Consider the following 13,046-nt stretch of genomic DNA (forward strand, 5'->3'; position numbering starts at 1 on the left):
TGTAATTGTAATTTTGGGTGAACTAACCCTTTAAATGGTACAAATGTTAAAGTGAAATTTTACACATGAAATGGGAAAATATGTCCCAAAAATGAGAGGTGAAAACCTTTCTATGTAGCATTTTCTTTTTTCTTTTTTCTTTTTATTTGCATAATAAAGTTTCAGAATTTTTCTAAATCTCCAGGTTTAAATCAGATTTGAGCTCCATGTTTGAGCCCCACTGTATGTTTTTCTAAAGGCCACTTCAGACCTTTGACCTTTGTGTTTTTCAGCCAATTCTTCAGATGTGTACACTGATCCACTTGATTCAACATTTATCTGGACCGTAAATTACAGCGATACAGTAAGTGTTTCAAAACATCATTTATATGGTATATGTATAGGATGTAATAAAGCGTGAGAAGCATGCTCCTCATTTCTAGGAGAAACAGGACAAATAAAAAAAATATGTCATAGATTCAGCTAAAAAATAAAACCTAATTGATATCCTTTGACTGAATCATAGTCGGAAAAGTCTATGCCCATTATACACTGCATGATTTTCTGTGTAATCTGTCAGCTGCTCATAATCTGTAGACTGCCACTGACTTTAGTCAATTTTTATCAACTGCACCAGACTAAAAAGGAAAAAAAATCTGGACAAAACCTGTGTAGTGTATTTCAGCCTTTAAGACTTGTTAGATTTGAGGTCACCAAACAGAATTTACACAACACATTTGAGATAACTTCCTTGTCTTGGTTATGTTCAGAAAATATATGGCGCCTTTTAATCCTTAAATTGTTGGCTGTTTTCATATATCCTACCTGACATTTTGTCCTCTTCTAAAGCCAAACTGAGCTCCCAGCTGCGAATAATAGAGATCTCTCAGCGGTTTCATTCAGATGTAGTCCTCAGTTTGAGATCAGTGAAACATAATGCCCAAATCCTTGCCAATATCTTTGTGACTGAATGAGCCATAACTCATGTTTCGCACCTTGTGTGCAAGCTTGAACAGTAACAGAGTGATTTTAAAACTTCTAAGAGAGTGAAAAGAACAAAGCATCTGCCTTCAAACAGAAACTGGAGATTGTTCAATGGTCTGCTTTGTTCATAACACAATTGTCACCAGGGCCGCATTAAGAGCTTACTGGGCCCCGGGGCTATGAGTTACTGCAGGGCCCCCCCAGTATTTTTCTAAAATATTGCTGAAGTTGTTTTACATAAATATAATGTAGAATAATTCAGATTAACAGTTGCCAATTCCTTTACAATATACAATTAAGAAAATAGTTACTTGAAAAACTTAAAGCACTGAATAATATTATATTGTATAAAGTAATAAAATATACAATACATAGTTTTCACTATAAATTCAACATTCATTCTAATTTATTTTACAAAAGTGATTCAGTCAAGGGCAGTAAATTACTTTCTTTCTGATGTTTGATTAAAATTGGCACAAATGGCGACAGCAGCTTTATTAGCAGCTTCTGTCACTTTAAGACCTTAGCGTCTGAACTCAAGTGTCCTGTGCAAAACTGTCTCAAGTTCACCATGGTCTCAAAACGAGCATTTACTAAATTAATTTTCTCCCAGTGACATGCCCCCACGGAAGGAAATTTTGAAAAATAACTCCTGAAATTATGACTTCTGGTGAATATTGTGGAAATGAATTGATACATTTAGATAAATATATTTCATACATTATAGCATATTATAATACAACTTATTAAGCCTTTATATTTATAGAATAGCAAAGTACGCCTAATCAATATACAAGACTGAACCACATAGATGTTAAATAAAAAGGCTATCATGATCATTTTGCTAACAATGAACCATGGATTTGTTTAGTTTATAATACGTTTTATAACTTAAACAAATACAACATATAACATTAAAAACTCATTGGCTTAGACTGCATTTGAAGAAAAATAAAATAAAAACAGTTTTCTGTAGCCTTGTGCAAACTTATTCAATAGAATTAGACTTCTAGAATGTTCTTTCCAGTGCAAAAAAATTATATTTGTAATTTAATTAGACAACATTTTAAGGAAGTGTAGTGTAAATATCTTTATATAATTATACTTCCATTATAGTTAACTTTCTTTCCAGTGCAAAACAATAATACATAAAAAAACTATTATTAATTAAATAATAATTATTTCCCTCCTCCGGATACCTTATTAAAGGGATAGTTCACCCAAAAAGGAAAATTATGTAATTAATGAATCACCCTCATGTCGTTCCAAACCTGTGAGACCTCCGTTTATCTTTGGAACACAGTTTAAGTTTAAAATATTTTAGATTTAGTCCGAGAGCTCTCAGTCCCTCCATTGAAAGTGTATGCACGGTATACTGTCCATGTCCAGAAAGGTAAGAAAAACATCATCAAAGTAGTCCATGTGACATCAGAGGGTCAGTTAGAATTTTTTGAAACATCGAAAATACATCTTGGTCCAAAAATAGCAAAAACTACGACTTTATTCATCATTGTCTTCTCTTCCGTGTCTTTTGTGAGAAATTTCAAAACACAATAGTATAGTGATATCCGGTTCGCGAACGAATCATTCGATGTAACCGGATCTTCTTGAACCAGTTCACCAAATCGAACTGAATCGTTTGAAATGGTTGGCGTCTCCAATAAGCATTAATCCACACTCCGCCGTGACAAACAGAAAAAAAACGCGACGGCATATGGTACAATGGGCCTAGTATTCATTGTCTCTCACTCATTCCAGCCACGGGCAGTGTTGGGAAGGTTACTTTGGAAATGTAATAGGTTACAGATTACAAGTTACCCTGTTTAAAATGTAATAGTAGTGTAACTTTTTCAATTACTTTATTAAAGTAATGTAACTAATTACTTTTGAGTACTTTTTATTACTTTTCCAAATGTGTGAAAATTAAAGAATAATAAATAAAAGCATATACATCAACTCAAATACAGTTATCTAATAAGCATGTGTCGTATTCTGTGTAATAAACTCCTGAAACATTGGTGTTTTTTTTTAAACTGCTGTCTCTTTGTATATGATATGATGATAGTTTTCTCAAAATAAGTAAAATGCACATGAAGTGACACAGAACAGTTCTAGAAATTATGTTTATGTGCTCGTGTACTCCTATATTGAGATGGCAGAGGTTGAAAACACTGCGAGCTTCAGTAGGCCTATGTGTAGTAAATGAAACCATGTCTTTGCCATTAATTTACAGGAGGGGCGGACTGGGAAAAAAATTCAGACTGGAAAATTCAAACTCATACAAACAAATTCATGGACAAAACTATTTTTGGTATGGACCTGAGATAAAAAAAAGGTTTAAATCTTTAATTTGGGGACATGCTAAATAAATAAAAGTTCTCTCCTGAACTGCACCTTCACTTCCATTTTTCTCTTCAGTCTCTTTATTTTGCCCTGTTATCCATCCCTCTCGTGACTTTGATTGAACTGATTGAACAAAACTATACTTTACAAAACAATACTCCACAATACTACATCTTTATAGAAAAATCCTAATACTGTACACGAGTCATGTTCTTCCCTTACAAAAATTGACCATGCTTTTTTTAGCCTATATACAATAACCTTGTTTTGTTTTGTTTTTTGCAAATGGATTTGTATTTATTTTTAAATAACTCAATTTGTAAAATCATTTTAAATTTTTGGTTACCACAGTTAAACAATAGTAACTATTTTCTCTGGATTTATAGTAATATATTAAAACGTTAATTTTCGTAAGGGTTGTGTTGTTGTCTGTCCGTAGCTCCCCCTAAACCTATAAAAAAAAAATGTGATTTTTTTTTCAGCTAAATTACTACTGTAACATTACTACAGATAATAACGATGTCCTTTATATAGTAGCCTATTTTGAGTGATGACTGATGAGCAACGTGCTGCTGCTTGATTAAATAAATAAAAAAACAAAGACAAAAAAGCATCTTTACAGATGAAACTGACCTCAAACCCTGAACAGTAGTTCTGCTTCTCTGCTCCAGCAGTCCTCTCTCTCTCTCTCTCTCTCTCTCTCTCTCTCTCTCTCTCACTCTCTCTCTCTCTCTCTCTCTCTCGCATTGATTACTCTGAGTCTGATCCAAACCGTTTGGCGGAGGCGCGGAGAGCGCGCGAGTCATGACTAACAATTCATGATTTATTAGAGATTTAATTATCAAATGGCGGATTCGCAAATGATCGCTTTAGTACATTCGGCGTGCAATTATACAATAATGATATTAAAATAGCGGGCAAAATCGGCTGCCAGGCCACCGGGAATTGTCCCGGTTCTCCCGGTGTCCGGTCGGCGCCTGATTTCCACAGACACGCAGAACGTGCAGGAGTCATATATTGCATTTTTGGGGCTTAATATTCACAGACACTAGTCCATGTCATGTTTTGATTCAAGTGTACTGACCTACTTTTGATTTAGTCATCCAAAATGTGGCATGTTCCGTCCGCGTTAGGCATTCCGTTTTTATGATTGAATTCTACAAACTAGACTTGTGTTTCCGCATCCCGGAAATTATTAGGGTGGTATGTCTCAGAATAGTCAGTGCAATTTGGGAAAGGAATAATTTAAATCTGTATGTGGATGTGTGTAAATATTCAAATGTAATCCACTTTGTAATCGTTCAAAATTTCATAAGTAACTGTAATTTAATTACTCATTTTTTCTTAGTAACTGTAACTAATTACAGTTACATTAATTTTGTAATTAAATTACGTAACGCCGTTACATGTAACTAGTTACTCCCCAACACTGGCCACGGGTAGTCATTTTCCCATTCAATTCTATATTTTTGTGCTCTTTTCTTTTTTGCCGACTGCTCGTAGGTAGTTATTTTTAAATTTCCCGCTGTTGTCACTTGTCATCATCGTTGCTACGATACGTGTTTCACAATGACTGAAACGACCAATTAAAAGGGCATTCTCTGATGATGTTCCAAGATGTTAAAACGCTACGCTGATCATAGACAAACGGGGAGAAATTAGTAGGCCTATCTACCACACCGTCAGGTTTTTTTTTCTTATCATATCCTACAAATGTCTTCGTTCATAGTCTGACATATATATTAGATGCTATGTGTGTGTCTGTCATGGATTTGCACTGAATTGATTCTCAAAAATACGGAACAAAGTGCTTTCCGTGTAAGTTCAATACGGACAAGACGGAATGGTTGTCAACCCAGTAAGATGCTCTGAGCTTTCTCTTGTATGTTGATGCGTAATCACTCAGTGTATCGTAGTCTTTGCCCCTGCAATGTATTTTTCACTGTGTGAGTGAGAACATGATGTGCGTGACTCGTGAGAGCGTCCTGGCTTGTCACACAGTAACTAAACTAGGCGGATCTTTGCGAACGGTCATTATAATATTAATGATAATGATTCCATGATAATGCATGGAATATATGGCAAAGCGCCACTAAATAACAATAAGTTTGATCCAGACACCTGTAGATTTGATGTTCTGATCATATGTCTTTGTGTCATTTGTGCAGCGCTTGAATGCCAGCTGGTCCTCACTGTCAAAGAAGGAATGCTTGAAATACGGAGGGGAGCTAGTGGGCAAAGCCTGCAACTTTGTGCCCGACATCACCCTCATCTCCTTCATCCTTTTCTTTGGCACCTACACCTGCTCCATGTGTCTGAAGAAATTCAAGACCAGTCCGTTTTTTCCTACTACTGTAAGTAGCCACATTGTCCACCTGTGGAGTGTTTGTGATGGATTTGTCAATCTGTGCCTCTAATCATAGAGCATGTGTAAAGGCAATCAATATTTAGTCTCTAATCCATATACTGTGGGGAGGTAGACAATAGCTTTGTAAAACCAGTCTCTACTCCTAATCAATACTGCAGTTGTTGAGGCCAAAGACCACTGACATCATACTCATTTCTTGCAGTAGTTCCTAAAAAAAGTACCCCCCCCCCTGTTTTCCTAGGTGAGAAAACTCATAAGTGACTTTGCCATTATCCTGGCAATTTTGATCTTCTGTGGTGTGGATGCTCTTGTTGGGGTCGATACACCAAAGCTCATAGTGCCAAGTGAATTTAAGGTAATCTTTCTGTCCATATTGTCTGTCTTTTATTGTAAAGAGATGTTCCTTCTGATGTGCACTTCTAATATTGCTCTAGAACAGACAATGCCATTCAGAAATTTGGGGTCCGGAAGTTTTTTTTTCTTATGCTTACCAAGGGTGCATTTAATTGATCAAAAATACAAAAAATACAAATATAAATTGTGAAATATTATTAAAATTTTAAAATAGCCATTCTTTATTTTATTATATTTTGAAGTGTAATTTATTTCTATGACTGCAAAGCTGATTTTTCAAAAACCATTACACTAAGTTTGGCCTGTTTCTGTCTTAAATTTATTGACAACTTATGTTTACATAATTAGTTACATTATAATGAGTTTTTCTGTGGTTATCTAAAAAAAAAATGTATTCAGTGTATAAATAGAATAATGTGACAGATAGTGTAATCAAGAGATTAACTTGCATTTAGATGTTATTTATTTCTACTGAATGTACTGGCACAGTGAACACTGCATGGGTCATTACATGACACATGGTGTTTCTAGTCAGGTGGCCAGTGGGTCTGCTTAATAGAAATAGATTTTGCTCAGGGAAACAAATATCAGAGGGTACACTGGCTGGCCTTTTCCTGTTTGCTGCATCTTAAGTAAAGATTCACAGTATGAGTCAGTGCCAGTCCACTCAGGATGTTACCATTCGTTTCCTGTAAACATTTGCCAAGTGGCCGGACCGCAAACTTCTGTGACCCTCAAACTGCTCTTCCCTTGTGTCCTCAGCCAACGAGCCCAAACCGTGGCTGGTTTGTGCCACCGTTCGGAGGAAACCCCTGGTGGGTGTACCTGGCAGCAGCTCTGCCTGCCCTGCTGGTGACCATCCTGCTCTTCATGGATCAGCAGATCACCGCTGTCATTGTCAATCGCAAGGAGCACAAGCTGAAGGTAGGCCTGCCGTGACTCTGCTGTGTGATTCTTTCCTGAGCCAGATGGTTTATCCCGCTCACTTTGAGCCGCTCAGGACCACAGGAAAAACTCACAGAGCCATAGGCAACTATATCGGATATTTATAGAAAGTCTCTTACAAATAGAGCTTTTTCATCTTTTGTCAGGAGGATGTGAATCAGCACTTGGAGACAAAAATAGCATTATTTAAACAGATGGTCTGATGCAAACTAAAGGGATGAAAAAGCTGCACATCAATAATTCAGGAATTGATATTTGTTGAATTTTTTATATTAAATTGAAAACTGAAGGATTTTTTTGTTTTTGTGGTTTTAATATACTGAGTTTGTAAGATGACAGCTAGACAGATTGTGTGGATAATCAGGAAATCTACACACGGTTATATTATATTTAGTGCTGTCAATCGATTAAAAACTTTAACTAGATTAATCACACATTTTTTCTGTGATTAATCGCAATAAAAAAGAAATGTTTTTGTACGTTTTTAATATATTTTTTAATGTAATAATTTCACAGTTAATCAAATTAATGTAGAAACAACATAAAGACAGTATATTTTAAATACTTGTTTAAATGGAATCTTTTTATGAATGAAGGCCAGTATTACTGATATTAATACAGCTACTGATTTTTTTAAATTTTTTACATTTATTATTAGGCTTCAAAAATATAACAGTTTTTAATTTAAGTAAACTTAAAACAATGCTAACATAATAAATGTCATGTTTACTCCTGCCCTTCCTGTCTTAACAGTTAGGAAATATACAGAAATTTAATAAAGTTATCAAAGTTATATGCAGTCTGTACTGCATAAACTATAAATTAAATAGTTAATCCTTATTAAAGCTACAAAAGTTATTTAGTCAAGAGCAGCGAGTCATTTTCTCTGTTCCCTTTGTTCTTTAACTTTACTGACAGGAAGCTTTATTGGCTGCTGTCCCTTTAAGAGCAGACAGACACGCGGATCTCACCGTTTATATACTGTCTATGGATCTCGCCTCATTCTCTCACAACTCTTTTTGTTCATTTTAGACTTTATATAAATCATTTAAGATTGCTCTTATGAGGATAATCGACAAAACTGGCACTTTGGGATGTTTATTGTTACAACCCGAATTCCGGAAAAGTTGGGACGTTTTTTAAATTTTAATAAAATGAAAACTAAAGGAATTTCAAATCAAATGAGCCAATATTTTATTCACAATAGAACATAGATAACGTAGCAAATGTTTAAACTGAGAAATTTTACACTTTTATTCACTTAATTAGCTCATTTAAAATTTAATGCCTGCTACAGGTCTCAAAAAAGTTGGGACGGGGGCAACAAATGGCTAAAAAAGCAAGCAGTTTTGAAAAGATTCAGCTGGGAGAACATCTAGTGATTAATTAAGTTAATTGATATCAGGTCTGTAACATGATTAGCTATAAAAGCTTTGTCTTAGAGAAGCAGTGTCTCTCAGAAGTAAAGATGGGCAGAGGCTCTCCAATCTGTGAAAGACTGCGTAAAAAAATTGTGGAAAACTTTAAAAACAATGTTCCTCAACGTCAAATTGCAAAAGGCTTTGCAAATCTCATCATCTACAGTGCATAACATCATCAAAAGATTCAGAGAAACTGGAGAAATCTCTGTGCGTAAGAGACAAGGCCGGAGACCTTTATTGGATGCCCGTGGTCTTCGGGCTCTCAGACGACACTGCATCACTCATCGGCATAATTGTGTCAATGACATTACTAAATGGGCCCAGGAATACTTTCAGAAACCACTGTCGGTAAACACAATCCGCCGTGCCATCAGCAGATGCCAAATAAAGCTCTATCATGCAAAAAGGAAGCCATATGTGAACATGGTCCAGAAGCGCCATCGTGTCCTGTGGGCCAAGGCTCATTTAAAATGGACTATTTCAAAGTGGATTAGTGTTTTATGGTCAGATGAGTCCAAATTTGACATTCTTGTTGGAAATCACGGACGCCATGTCCTCCGGGCTAAAGAGGAGGGAGACCTTCCAGCATGTTATCAGCGTTCAGTTCAAAAGCCAGCATCTCTGATGGTATGGGGGTGCATAAGTGCATACGGTATGGGCAGCGTGCATGTTTTGGAAGGCTCTGTGAATGCTGAAAGGTATTTAAAGGTTTTAGAGCAACATATGCTTCCCTCCAAACAACGTCTATTTCAGGGAAGACCTTGTTTATTTCAGCAGGACAATGCAAAACCACATACTGCAGCTATAACAACAGCATGGCTTCATCGTAGAAGAGTCTGGGTGCTAACCTGGCCTGCCTGCAGTCCAGATCTTTCACCTATAGAGAACATTTGGCGCATCATTAAACGAAAAATACGTCAAAGACGACCACGAACTCTTCAGCAGCTGGAAATCTATATAAGGCAAGAATGGGACCAAATTCCAACAGCAAAACTCCAGCAACTCATAGCCTCAATGCCCAGACGTCTTCAAACTGTTTTGAAAAGAAAAGGAGATGCTAAACCATGGTAAACATGCCCCGTCCCAACTATTTTGAGACCTGTAGCAGAAATCAAAATTGAAATGGGCTCATTTTGTGCATAAAGTTGCTATGCTATGTGCATTTGCTATGTTATCTACGTTCTATTGTGAATAAAATATTGGCTCATGTGATTTGAAAGTCTTTTAGTTTTTATTTTATTAAAATTTAAAAAACGTCCCAACTTTTCCGGAATTCGGGTTGTAGTTCAAGCGCTTAAGAGAACTGGATTCTGGCGCCCTGTCTATGCATTGTGTGTGTGTGTGTAGCCTACGTGTGTATGTGTCACATAAGGGCATTCACAGACAGCGCATTCTCTTTAGTCTTGCCACGCTTGAAATGTTTAAAAGCATTTAAATGAATAAGAGCGTGATCATATAATGTAAAGCTAGCCAACGGATGGCAGAAAATACCGATGCTGCGTTAATTGCGTTAAATATTTTGACACGTTAAACCAGACAAAAATTAATCGCATGCGTTAACGCGTTAACGTTGACAGCACTAATTATATTGAAATCATTTTAAATTCAAACTCAGTGCTTCACCAAGCAGTTTCACCTCCGCGTCACACTTTTGGTCCAGATTCTGAGTGGAACAATGAGGAATTGTGAATCAGACAAAGGCAAAGCATTTATTCTTTTTTGGCCTGTAATGTGAGACTGGCCTCAAAACATTGTGTCCTCTCACTATAGTGCCTCCCCATGGAAGAACCCCTATTCTCATCTCTGAGAATTACACTGCCCTGGTGACATAATGTACTGTACTTTTTTGTGATGCAGAGCAGTTTTATTTGTTAGAATAAAGCACTTGATGGATTATTTAAAGGAAAAGTCAGTCATTGTTTACTCTGCATGCAGCTTTAGAGCTACTAGAGTAAAAATGACTCTAGGGTATAAACTATTGCTGTAAAATGTTACCAAGCACTGTTATGAGTGATGAAATCAAACAATCTCTTTTCTCTGTCTTGATCAGAAAGGAGCAGGCTATCATCTGGATCTCTTCTGGGTAGCTGTGCTGTTAGCAGTATGCTCTTTTATGGGTCTGCCCTGGTATGTAGCTGCCACAGTGATATCCATCGCCCACATTGACAGCTTGAAAATGGAGACCGAGACATCCGCTCCTGGCGAACAGCCTAAATTTTTGGGTGTCAGGTATGTTCTATTGCATATAAAAGATGATTTTTGGTGATTCCTATGTATTTGTACAGTATAGAGCTTTTGGATCATTCGGTGATTACAGTTGGGCTCAGTGGGACGCCTGTTAAAAGCCTGCATGTTGGACTGAACTCCTGGCGGTTTATTGATGCAGCTGTAAGCTGAACAAACGTAAACAGGCCTAGTTCTGCTGAAAACACTGTGCCTGTATTTAGGTTGTATTTTTAATGCTTTTCTGATTTGGTTAAGCAATTCAACATGATTTAATTCTCTAAAATATTTCAGATATGAATGATAATTGATATTATAATTAGAAATTATTAGTTGTAATTAAGGAGGTGGGGTCTAATGGTTAAAGATGCGAGTTGGTGACTGCAAGATTGCAGGTTCAAATCTATAAACTTTCACCTTTATGCCTGATCAAGTCACTCCAGGGGGAGTAACTTTGGATAAAGGCATCTGCCATTTGACTTCTTCCTGTAATTTAAACAGTGATACACTAAATGTCTGTTGGTCTGTGAAGATTGTATAGATATGCACTCATGGGTGCAGCTGAAATAGCCAAATAACCCCACATACTGTACACTAACGTTCAACAGTTTGGGCTCAGTGAGATTTTTTTTCTTTTGTCAAAAAAATGAATACATTTATTCAGCAAGGACACATGAGATTGATTACAAGTGACTTTTATAATATAACATTGTATTTTTTTTTTCAAATAAATGCTGTTCTTTCGAACTTTGTATCCATTAAAGACTCCTAAAGATGAACAATTTATCACATAAGTGTTTCTTGAGAAGCAAATCAGAATATTAGAAGGATCATGTGACACTGATGACTGGATTAATGGCTGCTGAAATCACAGGAATAAATTACATTTTAAAATACAGTATATATAAATTTCTTTTTGAAATTGTCTCCTCTTCAGGGAACAGAGAGTCACTGGTGTCTTTGTCTTCATCCTCACCGGTCTGTCTGTCTTCATGTCTCCTATCCTCAAGGTAACAATACAATACATCCACATGCATGTGTGAGATTTTCTTTTTCTGTTCTAACTGAATAATTATTTCCTGTAGTTTATACCCATGCCAGTGCTGTATGGAGTCTTCCTCTACATGGGAGTGGCTTCTCTCAACGGAGTGCAGGTGAGTTACCGACACAATTCTGTGCTATTAAAAACTGAATTGAAAAACAGCCTTTTAACTGAAATTTCTGGGAAGCAGAATTATATTTCAAATTGGAATTTAAGAAAGTGGAATTAAATTCATAGAGATATAATCAAATCGGGGTATTTACAAAAATATTACATTATTTTAATAATCGCTATTTGAAATCGTTTGACCTTTTTAAATATTGCTCTTTGGTTCTCAGTTTATGGATCGACTCAAGCTGCTCCTCATGCCTGCCAAACACCAGCCAGACCTGATCTACCTGCGGCATGTGCCCCTGAGGAAGGTCCATCTGTTCACTTTCGTCCAGATACTTTGCCTGGCGCTCCTCTGGATCCTCAAGTCCACTGTGGCTGCCATCGTCTTTCCTGTTATGGTCAGTCACCTCTTTCACCTGTTCTTGATTTTACACTGAACATTAATACTGGAAGTGGCTGAGAGGGTAAAACTTAGTGCTTCAAGGCTAAATATTACACAAGCCATTAAAAAGTTGGAGTACTTGAGATGTTTTTGAAAGAAGTTTCTTTTGCTCACCAAGACTGCATAGGAGACTTCTTTCAGAAGCATTAAAACAATTTGGAATTATTCGAAAGTGTTGGCTATTATAGTACTTGTGCCACGTATTGCATCCCGTTAGAAAAGCGACAAAATGCATGTTGCACTAGAATGTTGGTAATGTTTAGATGTTTGTCAGTCAGTAATAATATTAACAGACAGTCAAGTTCCAATATGTTTGCAAAATGCATCTGTAGTATATGTCCTAACTGAAAGAGCACCATTTGCTATTCTCATTGGTCAGATCTTGGCTTTGGTTGCTGTTAGGAAGGCGTTGGACTATATCTTCTCCCAGCATGACCTCAGTTTCCTGGATGATGTCATACCCGAGAAGGATAAGAAGAAGAAGGAAGATGAGAAGAGAAAGAAAAAGAAGAAACAAGGGAGCATAGACAGTGACATGGAAGATGTAAGAAAAAATGTCTTTATATTAGTATTAGAAGACTTCGGGCTTAGTGGCCCTTTAATAAAATAATTGAATACGTGTGTGATACACATTATGTTCTGATGATTGATTGAAAGAGTTTTTTTTTTAATCATTTATTGATTAATTCTGTAATTATTGTTTTCCATTAGTTTTGTCTTAAAACATTAGCAATGACAAAGCTAAAAGATTAGAAAAAACAACCTCAGTCACACTCTGAAGAAGCTTGGCAGTCATGATTGTCAGATAGCTGTGAATATTTCGTAACCATT

The 13,046-nt window shown here is 36.4% G+C and overlaps 1 protein-coding gene across 6 annotated transcripts in view; it reads left to right on the plus strand.

The window, feature by feature from the left end:
* The window catches only part of slc4a4a (solute carrier family 4 member 4a), a 61,052-nt gene that overhangs the window by 44,452 nt on the left and 3,554 nt on the right, over positions 1–13,046 (plus strand). For all 6 annotated transcript variants that reach the window (XM_059550195.1, XM_059550198.1, XM_059550197.1 and 3 more), the window contains 9 exons: positions 273–343; positions 5,475–5,660; positions 5,916–6,029; positions 6,791–6,952; positions 10,445–10,623; positions 11,555–11,627; positions 11,703–11,771; positions 11,998–12,171; positions 12,595–12,759. In XM_059550195.1, the coding sequence (XP_059406178.1) occupies positions 273–343; positions 5,475–5,660; positions 5,916–6,029; positions 6,791–6,952; positions 10,445–10,623; positions 11,555–11,627; positions 11,703–11,771; positions 11,998–12,171; positions 12,595–12,759 (1,193 nt within the window). The remainder of the gene's footprint in view (positions 1–272; positions 344–5,474; positions 5,661–5,915; positions 6,030–6,790; positions 6,953–10,444; positions 10,624–11,554; positions 11,628–11,702; positions 11,772–11,997; positions 12,172–12,594; positions 12,760–13,046) is intronic.

This window comes from Carassius carassius, chromosome 5 (assembly GCF_963082965.1).
Source record: "Carassius carassius chromosome 5, fCarCar2.1, whole genome shotgun sequence".
Taxonomy (NCBI): Eukaryota; Metazoa; Chordata; class Actinopteri; order Cypriniformes; family Cyprinidae; genus Carassius; species Carassius carassius.